Consider the following 13,274-nt stretch of genomic DNA (forward strand, 5'->3'; position numbering starts at 1 on the left):
GTACTTGTCAGAAACACAAGGTCCAGGGGCCCATTCCCGACCTGCTGTCTCAGAGACTCTTGGGGTGGGATCCAGCAAAACTGTGTTTTAACAAGTCCTACCAGAAATTCTGATGATGCCGAAGACTAAGTACTACTGTCAAAGTGAAGAGTGAAAAAGAAAGTTCACTTTCTGATAAACATTTACGGAAGCAGCTGAAACTGAAATTGAATCTGGCCTTAGAAGACATCAAAGAGAAAGGTCTGCTAGAAATAATTAGAAGTCAAGTAAGCAATCAATTGACTGAAAAAAGGGGGCGAAGAAGTCACTGTCGGTTATTCCCTGTAGAGAAATAAGGTCCTAAGAGGGTTACGGGAAAGTTCAGTAAAAATCATCAGAGAATATCGGAGTAATGATTCTGGCAAGGGAGCAATCCCAGTAAGACTACATAATGTTCCATCTTCCTGCCTGCTGTGGAGATCGACAGGTTCCCCGTGCTGGCTACTACACAAAGGAAATAAATCATTACTCTTTCCATTTTTTTAGAGTAAAGATGACAATAAAACACAAGAACTCAATACCCCGATTGATGAAGTACATTAAGTAGAGAAGGAAGTATTTATTGATCTATGCCCATCTATTGATCTGGCAAAACCTAAATATCTTCATGAGATGCTGCTGCATTGAGAAAGGCTTTTAACATATTAACACTCATAAACCCTGAAACAATATGTGAGGGAAAGGAAAGATAAGCAATGTCAGAGTAATAGGAAGATGGGGGACGTTACGTGTTTCAGTGTCTCTCCCCTATTGTATTTCAATCTCAGACCCCTTTCATAAGTCCCAAATTTCTAATTATCTTCTAGATGTCAATGTCAATAAATCAAAAATCGAGACTATCCAAGCAAGTCTCATAAACCTGTCTGATAGTCTCAACCTCAGTTAATGGAAATAACTTTCCCCAGTTATAAATCGTAAAACATTCCTGCTCCTTCTTCAGGGCTTTTGCCGGCTTCTCTGATGTCTTTTACCAGTAATACTTTGTACTTATCAAGTCCAGTCAATTTAATAATTATGCAGGGATTTATCTCTCTTTTTATCTTCTCCATTGTGAGCACCTTTATTCATATTCCCATATTCCCATTTTTTTCTGTCTCTCTTCACAACTAGACCTGAAAACTCTAGAAAACAGGGATAATGTCCCCTCCCCAGCAAATGCATGCAAATTGTCAGTTGTTCCCTGGCAAATGTACCGGAAGAATATACAGATTAATCTGAGCTCTCACAGCCCCCCATAACTTCAGGATGCCATCACACATTGCCTCTTGGCCAGAGGAAGAAATTATTATGTGACCAATTTGTAAAAGAAGAATAGATGTGCTGATCCGCATTCATCACATTTTAAATTCCAAGTCAAGTTCTCCTAATCAGATTAGTATGTTTTTTTTTTTATTAGATCCTCTTTCTTGACTCATTTGAAGAGCAGTTATGTTTATTTTGTCCCCTTGGATATGACTGTTTTCAGGTTTTAACATTCCAAGACCTCAGCAAAATTAACGATAACGTATTCCAGGGTCTTTGGGGGGAGGCCCATGAGACTGGAAATGAGGCAAATATAGCAAACACATAGCTTTCAATGGTCCCAAGAATCATCGAAGGAATTACAATTTATAAGAGAAAAAATTTCCATCAAAAAGTTATTTGCTATCCACCTGACACTAACTAATGGAAGCTGTCACTTCAAAAGTTGTTGGCCAAATGTTGGAGATGCAATGTCTAAGTGAATCACAGATAAATAGCCAAGCTCTAATGAGGTTTGTCTGTCCCCCCACAAGCCTTGAAGATGTCTTTTATAAAGTGCTATACTGTATACATTTCCTGATGTAACCCCCTCCCTTCCATTGTACAAGATACCAAAACCTCTGAGGTGCATTGGAGTTGCTCTCTTCAAATTACAACGTTCAGAGCAAAAGATATGATATTTTGTTTATTCTCAGTACCTTCGCTGAAGAGGCATTCTAGAATGTGCAAATAGAAAAGGAAAATTATTGGCTTACAACCTGATACAAGAGAAATCTTCCAGAAACACATGGCCTGGGAAATTTCAGACTTCTGGCAGATTTACAAACCTTTACTGCCTTTTATTAATAATTGGGGTTCAGATCAAGTGCCTCTAAGGAGCCAGAACCTACTTGTCAGACTAGCATTTAGCTCAGAAGTTGAACATCTTCCAACAAACACTCTCATAAGAGCAGATATCTTCTCCAGACACCAAATTACTTTGGCCAGAACAAATGTCATTGACTAAAGAGACACTGAAATGTTTGGTCAATAGTCTTGAGAAAATAGAATTAGGAAGGTTATGTCGTAATAAGCAGGAAAAACACAAGGGCAGTTTTGTCCTATAGACTTGTAGCAGCGTAAAATGATCTGGAGCCATAGTCACAGTCTTATGGTGGTTTTTACAGATGTAAAACAAAAGGGTGTACGGTATAAGATCAGCGTTATTAGGAAATGCAAATACTTGAGGGGTGTGCCTGTGGGAGGAATTTCAAAATCACAAGGGATGTTAGCACTTGAAAGTTACACAGGTAAAAAGACTTCTCCTCATTCCTAAATGTCCTGTGTTTCTCTAATGGGAAAAAACCAGGATGTAACAGCCATGAGATTCTGCTCTATAGCCCAGGAAACAATATCTAATCACTTGCGATGGAACATGATGGAGGGTAATGGGAGGAAAAGAGATGTGTATATATATAAAACTGGGTCACTTTGCTGTACAGCAAAAATTGAAAGAATACTGTAAATAAATTATAATAAAAATAAAAAAATTAAAAATATAACTTATGTCTTTAGATATTACCATTAACCTATCCACTCCTTTATACAAGTTTGAAAGGACAGATGAAACAAGCCAATTCTTCCATCAGGAAAATTTTATCCATATGATGGGAAGGTAACCCACAAACAATTGGATATGAAACAACCAACCAAAAGCCAGTAAGGCAACAAGCAAAGAAGTACTGTTATTGTGGAGTGTTATTTTTATCAAAATTTGGGGTGAGGTAAGAGAAAGGGGGTGAATGAATGATGGTAAGATATAAGAATGGGTCATGGACCACAGGCTTCTGGGGAGACTTTTTCAGGAGATACCTGAAAAAGTCATGAAGTTCTCCTAACTATAGCAAGGATGCTGATAAAAGTCTTCTAGTAAAGCAAAGATAATGGTAGCTACAGCAGAGCTTGCTTTAAAAGAATGTAGTGTCTCTAAGAGTCTATCCTTTGCAGAAAATATCAGCCCATTATCAAACAGAACAGAAATTGTCAGAGCTGTAACAATGCACATTTTTATAAGATTTTACTTTAAAAGACAGATTTTGAGCCACTGCAGTACCTGCAGTGTTTTTGCAATTAGTCAGATTTGATGCAGGCAAGTGAAGCGTTCAGGGTGAAGGATGAAGAATCAAATGGACAATTCAGATACAGGGCAGTAACAAAGGGAAGGATCTATACAGACAAAAATGGATTTCTTACTCATTTCTATGGTTTCTCCACGTCCTTAGTGGTTAAAAAATAGGGAGATAACATGATTAAAAACCACATGGTATTTATAAATGTTAATTTTCTACTGATGATGTTAAGATATACCTACATTTTGCCATTAATAAATTCGATACAGTTAAGCCTACAGTTAGAGTTCAGTCATTTTCTAGTAAGTAATCTTTTCTTTTTTACTTTTTGAAATTTAAATCTCAATTTAAAAGAATCCGAGTTTGCTAAAAACAATAGCAGAAGAGATGTACAATTCACTTTTGCAATAAGAGGCAGAATACCAAAGCATCTTCTATTAATATTAATACAAATTACTGGACTTCTGTGAACAAATATTGCCTACAAGTTTATTTGCATTTTTCATAGATGGCCCTTTAGTTGTACCTAATTTACTCTGTCTTTTTTTTTTCATGGATTAGAGCTTATTCAGAACTTCTACAACATGTTTTTTAAAATACATGCATGCCTTTTAATTATATGGCAAATTCATATAAACAACTTCTTGGTTTATGTGTTCCTGGGTATGATTCCCTCTGGTCCATGTTCTAATCCTAGAGCTGTTACTCTTTTTTTGTAGCATCTTTAATAAATAAATGTTCTCCTTCTCTTGAAAAAAAAAAAAAAAGATGCACAATTCTAGAACAGGCAAGCCGATTAAACAGGAAAATAGCAAAAGCTTTCATCCTGCTACTGGAAAATGTCAGAAAGTGAAGGAAAAACACCCACACAGACACAGTAAGCCCCAAACAACATTACATGTTGACCGTGACATAGGAATGTTTCTAATGTATGGGAACCAACACAGCTTGCTTTGTTTTGCTTTAGGTCTAGGTTTAGCCAGGGTAGGAGGTGCATGTGGCGAAGACGCTGGGAAGGGATGAAACATGTACTTAGGGGTGGTTTTCTGCCCTAATAGTTCTGAATTCAGTGCTAATGTTTTTTAAAGTTGGGGGCGGAATTTGAACATCTGCAAGTAAAAGAAATTAAAAACAGGGTTGCATGTACCTGTTTCTCTCCACTGGGCTTTTTGTGGTTCAGTAGCAGCTCGACAGCTCCCACGACTTCCTTCCTGATAGCGTGTAACAGAGCATCTCCAACATAGACGTTAAAGCTTAAGAGGAGTTCAATGAGCTCCAGGTTCTCGTTTTCGATTGCAATGAGGAGAGCCGTTCTTCCAAGAGGATCAATGCAATTAATATTGATCTTGAAGTAAATTTCAGCTTCCTCTAGGGATTTCTTGACACTCGCGTAATCTCCCTTTTCCACAGCATTTAAGTAGGCTTTCTCCGATGGTGAGAGTTCCGATTCTGCTCGGACTATCCTGAGAGGGATGCGGTCTCTGTAGGGGGCGTTAACATTTCTTTTGTAATAGAACTGAGCCATGTTTCATGCCATGCTATTTTTTTGTGTGTCTCTGAAAGTGCAAACAAAACCTAAAAAAACACAAGGATTAGTGTTAGCCCACTTTTCAATGATTATGCATCTCACTTAACAAGACTTGATAATGCCAATAACAATGATAAAAACCAACCGTAATTACTGTCAGAAGAGTTATTTTCCCTTTAAACAATGGAAATAGACAATAATCATTCAGCTATTTAAAAATATAGGTTACAGAGTTCTTATCAAAGAGGAATAAACAGAGGCTACCATTGGGTAGGTTATTTTTAAAAGTTACTTTAAAAGTGACACTTATCAGAGGATGAACTTGTAATTTTTGAACGTTATTTACAAAATCTATTTTTAGCAGAGGACTTTGAAAATCAAAGGCTGTATCTTCGAGGTCCTCAAACGGGACCAGGGCTATTCAGGTTGTCATTCACTGTCAATTTTGCTCATCCTGGAGATGCTGTTGAGATAATGGAATTTCACCATCTTGCAAAATGGTTTTCTTTTGTATGTATTCTATTCTTAATGTTTGTAAGTACTGACATTAAAGTTAATGTGAAATAATATTAATATCAAAATATCATACTGAGCCTGATGAGCATGATTTTGTTTCTCTTAGTAAACAAATTTATGGAGGAAGCAGAAATGTGTACCAATGATAATGTTAATTATCAACATGAGTCTAGGCAATTCAATTTCCAAAGGAAGAATTTAGAAAGGGTTTAAATACAAAGAGAGTTTATTCTGAAAATGCCGTTTTCTTAATTCTATTACCTCTATATATCATGAAGTGGTAAACCACGTGGCAGGAATTTTTTTTTTTTCAAAATGTATTCTTATTTTAAAGTTATAAAAAGAATGCAATTGAAGATGAAGGAACTATTTCAAATAAATAAGAAATTATCATCCTAAAATGTAAAAAAATTTCCAATATCAAGTTATACTGATTTGGTAATCTTCTTAGTGATATAAATTCCTGAAAAATCTATTATGTTTTGAATACAGTATCTTTATTGCTGCTAGTTCCTGTTTTCATGCTTATGGTCTGAACTATTTTATTATTCTATGTCATTTATATTCAACTCCTGTTTATTTACATGCACTTACTACATCATATTAAAATGAATGGGACACTCTAGGTACCTGAACATGCATATTCATCTTAATCATTTTAGATCTAATCATTTTATGAGTAAATTAACCTGATTTGGATCATGATTTAACTGTAGGTTAAATATGCATTGAATTAACAAATGTTATTATATTCAATGTGATGTTCTCAGTATGGGAAATTGTGCATTGTTTGCCTGCTACCTCAATTTAACAGTAATTTCAGTTATCAAGTAGTTCACTTTTACCTTTTGGTGTCCAAATTATTCATCATGATTTCTCAAATGTCTAGGTTCAGGATCTAGTACACAAAACTGTACTTTTATAATTCGTTCCTTCCTGGCACATTAGATTCAACATTATTAAGGCCTCTTTATAGACTAATAAGCAAAAGGTAGTAATCCCATAATCCAGAATATTTTGCTCTAATATTTCACGTTTTATCAGTCGATGTTTTAAATGTATTAAGATCAACTACATAGCATGATATAAATTCATTTTCGTAATTGTAGACAAAGGGTGTTGTGAGTTCTTTAAATGGCAATATTACTTTTTTAGAGAAAAATGAAAAACAATGCCAGTGTTCAAATATATTAATATTAGATGCATAAATTTCTCACTTGAAGCGTGATTGTAATTTCATTATTTGGAAGATGCTTTAACTCACTAGAATAATGAGAATAAAACTTACATTACAGATAACAAAGACAATTTAATACCCCTTCAACATAACTGAAACTTCACTAAATTAACATCATCAGGAGTTCCCGCTGTGACAGAGCAGAAATGAGTTCGACTAGTAACCATGAGGTTGCAGGTTCGATCCCTGGCCTCGCTTAGTGAGTTAAGGATCCCGCATTGCCATGAGCTGTGGTGTAGGTTGCAGACATGGCTCGGATCCTGTGTGGCTGTGGCTGTGGAGTAGCTAGCAGCTATAGCTCCAATTTGACCCTTAGCCTAGGAATCTCCATATGTCATAGGTGTGGTCCTAAAAAGCAAAAAAAAAAAAAAAATTAACATCATCATGATGTTACATATCTCATTTTAATTATCTGATTACCAGAAGTCCTTTCTATCCATGTCAGCATCTGTAGTGTGTGGAATCAATGTTGTGGTTTTCACAGGCAATTTGTTCAGGACAACAATCTAAATGCTTCATAATGATAATAACTGGCATTTATATTCTATTTCAGCAGCATATTTTCTCTTTTACCTCATTTTGTCCTTATCCATGGCTCTTGGAAAAATACATAAATTTTCCTTTTTTAGAGTTAAATTTGAGGTTTCCAATCATACTTCATTTAAATATTTTACTTAATCCCAATAACCGTCATAATTGTAAACCACGCAAACATGTTTCAAAAAGAGTAGGCAACAGTGAGAGAAAGATGTATTGAAGATATGAATTGAGCCTGAGACTTTCCATTAGGTAATCTGTCTCCATCTATACAGTAAGAAAACACTGACGAAGGAATGAATGAAAAGAATCAAAGAGTTCAAGCTGACATGAAAAGATTGTGCCGATTACTAGAGAAATGCAAATCAAAACTACAATGAGACACCACCTCACACAGATCAGAAAGGCCATCATTAAAAAGGCTACAAATAACACATGCTGGAGAGGGTGTGAAGAAGAGGAAACCCTCCTACACTGTTGGTGGGAATGTAAATTGGTACAGTCATTTTGGAAGACAGTATGGGGGTTCCAGCACAAACTAAAAATAGAGTTGTCATATGATCCAGCAATCCCATTCCTGAGCATATAGCCAGACAAACTAATTTGAACCGGTAACTTCACCCCAGTGTTCATAGCAGCACTATTCTCAATAGCCAAGACATGGAAACAACATACATGTCCATCAACAGATGAATGGATAAAGACATGGTATATACATGCAACCATAAAAAAATAATGAAATCATGCCATTTGCAGCAACATGGATAGACCTAGAGATTATCATATACTAAGTGAACTAAGTCAGAAAGAAAAATACCATACGATATCATTTATATGTAGAATCAAAAATGTGACACAAATGAACACACTTATGAAACAGAAACACAAATATAGAAAATAGAGTTGTGTTTTCTAAGGGGAATGGGGGAAGGAAGGATTGAGAGTTTGGGATTAGCGGACACAAACTATTATACATAGAATGGATAAACAACAAGGCCCTACTGTACAGGACACAGAACTACATTGAGTATCTTGTGATAAACCATAATGGAAAAGAGTATATATATATGTATATATATGTGTGTGTGTATATACATATACGTATGTAACTAATCACTTTTCTGTACAACAGAAATTAACATAACATTGTAAAAAAATTGTACTTCAATAAAATTTTTAAAAATTTAGGAAAGTTAAAAGAAAAAAAAAGAGTGGAGAAAGATCTTTCATCTACTTTCTCTTTCAATTCTTGAATTTGAAAAAAAAGAATTCATGATGGGAAGGCAAGATGGATTTGAAATATATTTAAAATGTATTATCTTAAATAAAGAAAATTAAGTATTTACAATGGACTAGTAAGACAGAGAGAGAAGGAATGGAGCAACTCTGATTGAAAGCTGAAAACTTAAAGAGTAAGGAAAATGATATAATTTTTCAGTACACTGGCTTGTCGTTCCAGATTGCTTGAGAATCAGTGATAGCAATAGGAGGACAAGATCAAATATAACAATTTAAAACTGTGACATAAGAATGCTATTGCAGGGAGAAGGTACTGATAAGGCTGATGACTCCTAAGCTGACTCTCTTAGCAGCAACTATGGAACTGCCACTGCATAGAAAATCTGTAAAAAACAAAGGACAGGGTGTAGCAATATCTTGACCTCAAGTGTGGACAGAAAAGCCTATTTCTGGTCCTGCACTTTCAGGATGAATTTTCTGGAGGGAAAAAAATATTTCCCCCCATAAATTATAGAGTTCAGCAGATCTTTGCTTTCAACGTCCTCCTTTTAGCACATAAACTGGAAGTGAAGTGACCGCTTCAGAAAGTTACGTTTCAAAGATTCAGAAGAGACGTGGGAGGTGATGGAGAAAAACACCAGTCCCGTGATGTGAATATTTAATTCACCCAACATTTATTTCCCCTCAATACGTTAGGGATTTAAGAAACAAAAATGTGGGGAAAGCTGCACCTTCAGATCAGTCCCAAGAGAAATTATTTTAAAAACCGTCACTAGATATGCAAACCACAGTTAACTAAACCATGTGAGGATACACAGGAAAACAAAAGTTCTAGATATATGTATAGGGATCTGAAAGCATATTCCCTAAAGGATAAGCTCAGTTGTGCTCTGCAAAGAACAGCGAACATGAATTCCGAAGAACACAAAGGAAGGGGAATACACAGAAATCTCTCAGCATACATTATTAAAAGTAAAACACAGTTTCCCCAAACAACATTTTTTTTTCCTCTTTGCTTTTGATTCCTGAGTTCACTGCCAAAAGACACATTTGTACAGGTGTGATCTCATAACACAGTGAGATAAAATCTCTCTTTCTGTTAGGATACCGCAGCACTTACCTAAGTTGTATTTGTATTTTTCTGAAATCTGATATGAAATAACAGTTTCTCAGTCAACTTACTCACGTGCAATCCAATCGGATTTTTTTCTTGCCATTGGTATAGTATATTATCTCAGTAATCTTCGTCATAATACATACACCACATAGATGTGTGATGCTCTCATTTCTGCTATCATTCTGAATTCCAGGACCTTTTCCATTTTCTTTAGGCAGGATACCATATGCACTTTTAGTAGCTGCGAGTTTTATGCCAATAATGCCACGTACTGACTGAAATGTTTTACGACTCAGCCTGACCAAACATTAACTGCCCTTTATTTTGCCCTCTTGTTTTGACGTGGTAAAAGCAAAGTGAACTATCAAATTCCTTTAAAAGGTTGTAGAGACATTTCTGTGAATTCCAAGAAGACGATGTTCCATCACTCAATGAAAGAGTAACTAAAATATTATGATATCCTAGATTTTAAAGAAAAAAGAATTTATTTTTAAAATTAAAGTCATTTACAATCTAACAAGGGCCAAATTTTAAACACGGAATATCTCCATTTTAAACATATACACATACTGAGGAGGATGGCAGGGCAATTTTTTTAGGGCCGCCTCCAAATACCATCACATAGTGGATTAGGGCATAAACACAAACATTCCACCCAACTTTGAGATTGTGTGTGTGTGTGTTTTATTCAGAAGTTCCTCTAAGACTGTACCCTTCTGGAGTCAGAAACAAATCTGACTAGGAACCATGAGGTTGTAGGTTTGATCCCTGGCCTCGCTCGGTGGGTTAAGGATCTAGTGTTGCTGTGGCTGGGGCATAGGATGGCAGCTGAAGCTCTGATTCGACCCCTAGCCTGGGAACCTCCATATGCTGCAGGTGTGGCCCTAAAAGGACAAAAGACAAAAAAAAAAAAAAATAGACGGTACCCTTCTTTTTGAGGGGTGAGGGGAGTCACTTCTTTTTATGTCATCCCTGCAACAGCTCTGCTCTTAGCTATTTAGCTTTTATGATCATTATTTATTTATTTAAGCTAAACATTTTTTACTTATTTTTTTTCTCATGGGATTAACAAAACCCATTTCAGAAAATACACAGAGCATGCAAGGTCTGAATTTCCATCCGAGAGCTGGCGTGTGTCCACAGATCTGTTTGTTTTTTGTGTTTCTTTTCCCGCCAAATTCAAAGCAAAAAGATGTTCTCTGCCCACGCCAGCTGCTCATCCAGCTTGTCTGAGCTTTCCTCCAGGTCAGCTTCTCTAAAACACTCCATCAGCCTTCTCTGTGTCTTTCATAAGTTAAACTTCTTCCTGCAAACTGGCTCCTTCACAAGCTACGAGTGTCCTGAACTCTGACAGGGCTAGTTTAAAATCCCCATTATCTCTGGCTCTTCTCTTTCTCTTGTCTCTGTTTTTCTTTATTTCATAAGCTTTAGTTCATCTCTTATTTGCTCATTTATTCTAACATGGTATTTACCTCCATCACGGGATACATTTTTTCTTTTTATTAAGTCAATCATGTCCTGCTAGTTTCCAGATCCCCTTTGGCACTTCTGAGGCTTCATGACACCCAGCCTCTCAGCAGCCTCCACTGACTGAGCCCTTGGAAATGGAACATGTCCTGCCCTCCGTTCTGTGACACTCTTCTCAACGCTCTGCCTTCTATCTCAGCGTCACCTCCCCGCCTCTCTCTCTCTCGCACTCTCTCTTTTGGTAATTCATCTAGACTCCTTTCCTTCCATCTCAAGCTAAAATGTTGTTCTTACCAGGATCTGCTCATGGTTCTTTTCTCCATGGGCCACTCTTCTTAGTTGTTCTTATCCATTCCTCTTGACTCAATATGCTCCATAAATCCCGACAGGTTCTAAAATATGCTATATGTTTAAACATGCTCTAAAATCCATGTTGCCAGAGCATGCCTCTCTTCAGTTCTAGACCTGTGCTGTCCAAGAGGGTAGCCATTAGCCACAGGGGGCCACTTGAATGTAGATTAATTAACATTAAATAATATGAAGAATCATTCTTTAAGTCTTCCTGGCCACACTTCAACTGCTCAAATGGCACTCCCTCTCAGTAATGCTGATTTACTTCATCTGTCACATGGCTATACCAATAGCTTTCTAATAATCTCACCGGTATTACTCTTGCATCCTCCCTACTGAGCCTCCACAATGCCACATGCCTAATATTTCTATGATGTAAATTGGATTCCTCTTTCACTTACAATCCGTCAATGACTGATAACCATTCGTGGGAAAAATTCGAACCTCTTAAAGAAGACGGGATCTCCATGATTTGGCTTCTAAATGCCTTCTTGGACCCATCTCCCAAGACAGTCCCTGGAAAACCTTATTTTACACTGACGAGAATACCAAACCACTTGGCTACCGCAGCGCGAAGCATTTTCTCATACTGTTCTTTACCACAGGAATACTGTTCCTCCCCCTGGAGTCTCAGGCAACTCCTGCCAAGTTTTAAAACCTTCTGTGAAGTATCATTGCCTCTGAGAATTATTCTCGTCCTCTTAAGGCAGACTTAATGGCCTTTTCATGCATCTTCATAAACCTTGTGGACCTCTTAGATTTAGAACATTCTTTACTGTATAAGAGACTGTGACATACACAGCATGGCCTCCCCAACGCTAAGTAGTAAGTGCCCCAAGTTTGTTGATGAATCAGTGAATTAATGACCTTAGCCGCCATACTTTTAGAGTCATTCCTCTGTCATATGGGGTAAAGGAATAAAATTAATAGGGTAAAATTGCTTTAATCACATGCCAAAAGATGGCTTAGCACTTGTAGACACATTGGATGCAACAAGGAATAACTGGATCTTCAGTCCAAAGTCATGAGCTACTGAAGAGCCTGGGCAAAATGATTTCTTTTTTTCTTAACCTACTTTTCTTCTCTACATGCCTTACCCCCCAAGCTTTTCTCATCTGTCTGAAGAATTACAATTCTAATGTGTAAATGAACACATTTATAGCTCTCAGCTCTGGAATATATGTCCTATCACCACCACCTAAAATCATCAGAGGGGCATAAAACTTTAGTCACTTGGCTGATATCCAGGGAAACGTAAGCACAGAGGAAAAAAATATAAGACAGCCTAGGACCACAAACTGAATGTCTTATAATAGGAGAAACAGAGTTAATATACCAGTTCACAAGAGACTAAACTATGTATATCAATAGCTATAAAATTATAAAGAGGATAGGAAAAAAACTGAGGAGTAAGAAATCATTAAGAAGAAGTAAGTGCAGATGCTGGTAGAATGATCACAGAATGAACCAGTGAACTGAAGTTCAGGTCATGAAATTCTCCCAGTTTGGAAACTGTGAAAGTTAGGAGAAAAAGAGAATAGACAGATGAGAGCCAATATTGATAAAACAGCAGTGAATAAAAAGCACATAAAATGATGGTGTGTACAAAATATTTTTAATAATAATGACCAAGAATATTCATAACTATAAAAGATATAACACCTCAGATGGAAAGAATCCATGGTGCCACATAAGATATATAAGAATAACTCCTTCATAGATTAAAAAAATCATAGAGGAGAAAGAAAATCCCCTATGAGAATTGCTACCACACACATCATAAGGAATAACTATCAACATTAATTTTTGTTCTAGAAAAATTTTGCCCAAGGAAAATAAATAACTATTTCAATATTCTCATCAAGAGATTCCTGTATATAAGTTTATCTAAGA

At 36.5% G+C, this 13,274-nt stretch overlaps 1 protein-coding gene across 1 annotated transcript in view; it reads right to left on the reverse strand.

The window, feature by feature from the left end:
- TRPC4 (transient receptor potential cation channel subfamily C member 4) overlaps positions 1-4,960 on the reverse strand; it is a 160,343-nt gene extending 155,383 nt beyond the window's left edge. Inside the window, exon 1 of the mRNA XM_047756241.1 lies at positions 4,537-4,960. Coding sequence (XP_047612197.1) covers positions 4,537-4,914 — 378 coding nt within the window. The 5' untranslated portion in view covers positions 4,915-4,960. The remainder of the gene's footprint in view (positions 1-4,536) is intronic.
- Positions 4,961-13,274: the final 8,314 nt, after the last annotated feature.

This window comes from Phacochoerus africanus, chromosome 13 (genome assembly GCF_016906955.1).
Source record: "Phacochoerus africanus isolate WHEZ1 chromosome 13, ROS_Pafr_v1, whole genome shotgun sequence".
NCBI classification, from domain to species: Eukaryota; Metazoa; Chordata; class Mammalia; order Artiodactyla; family Suidae; genus Phacochoerus; species Phacochoerus africanus.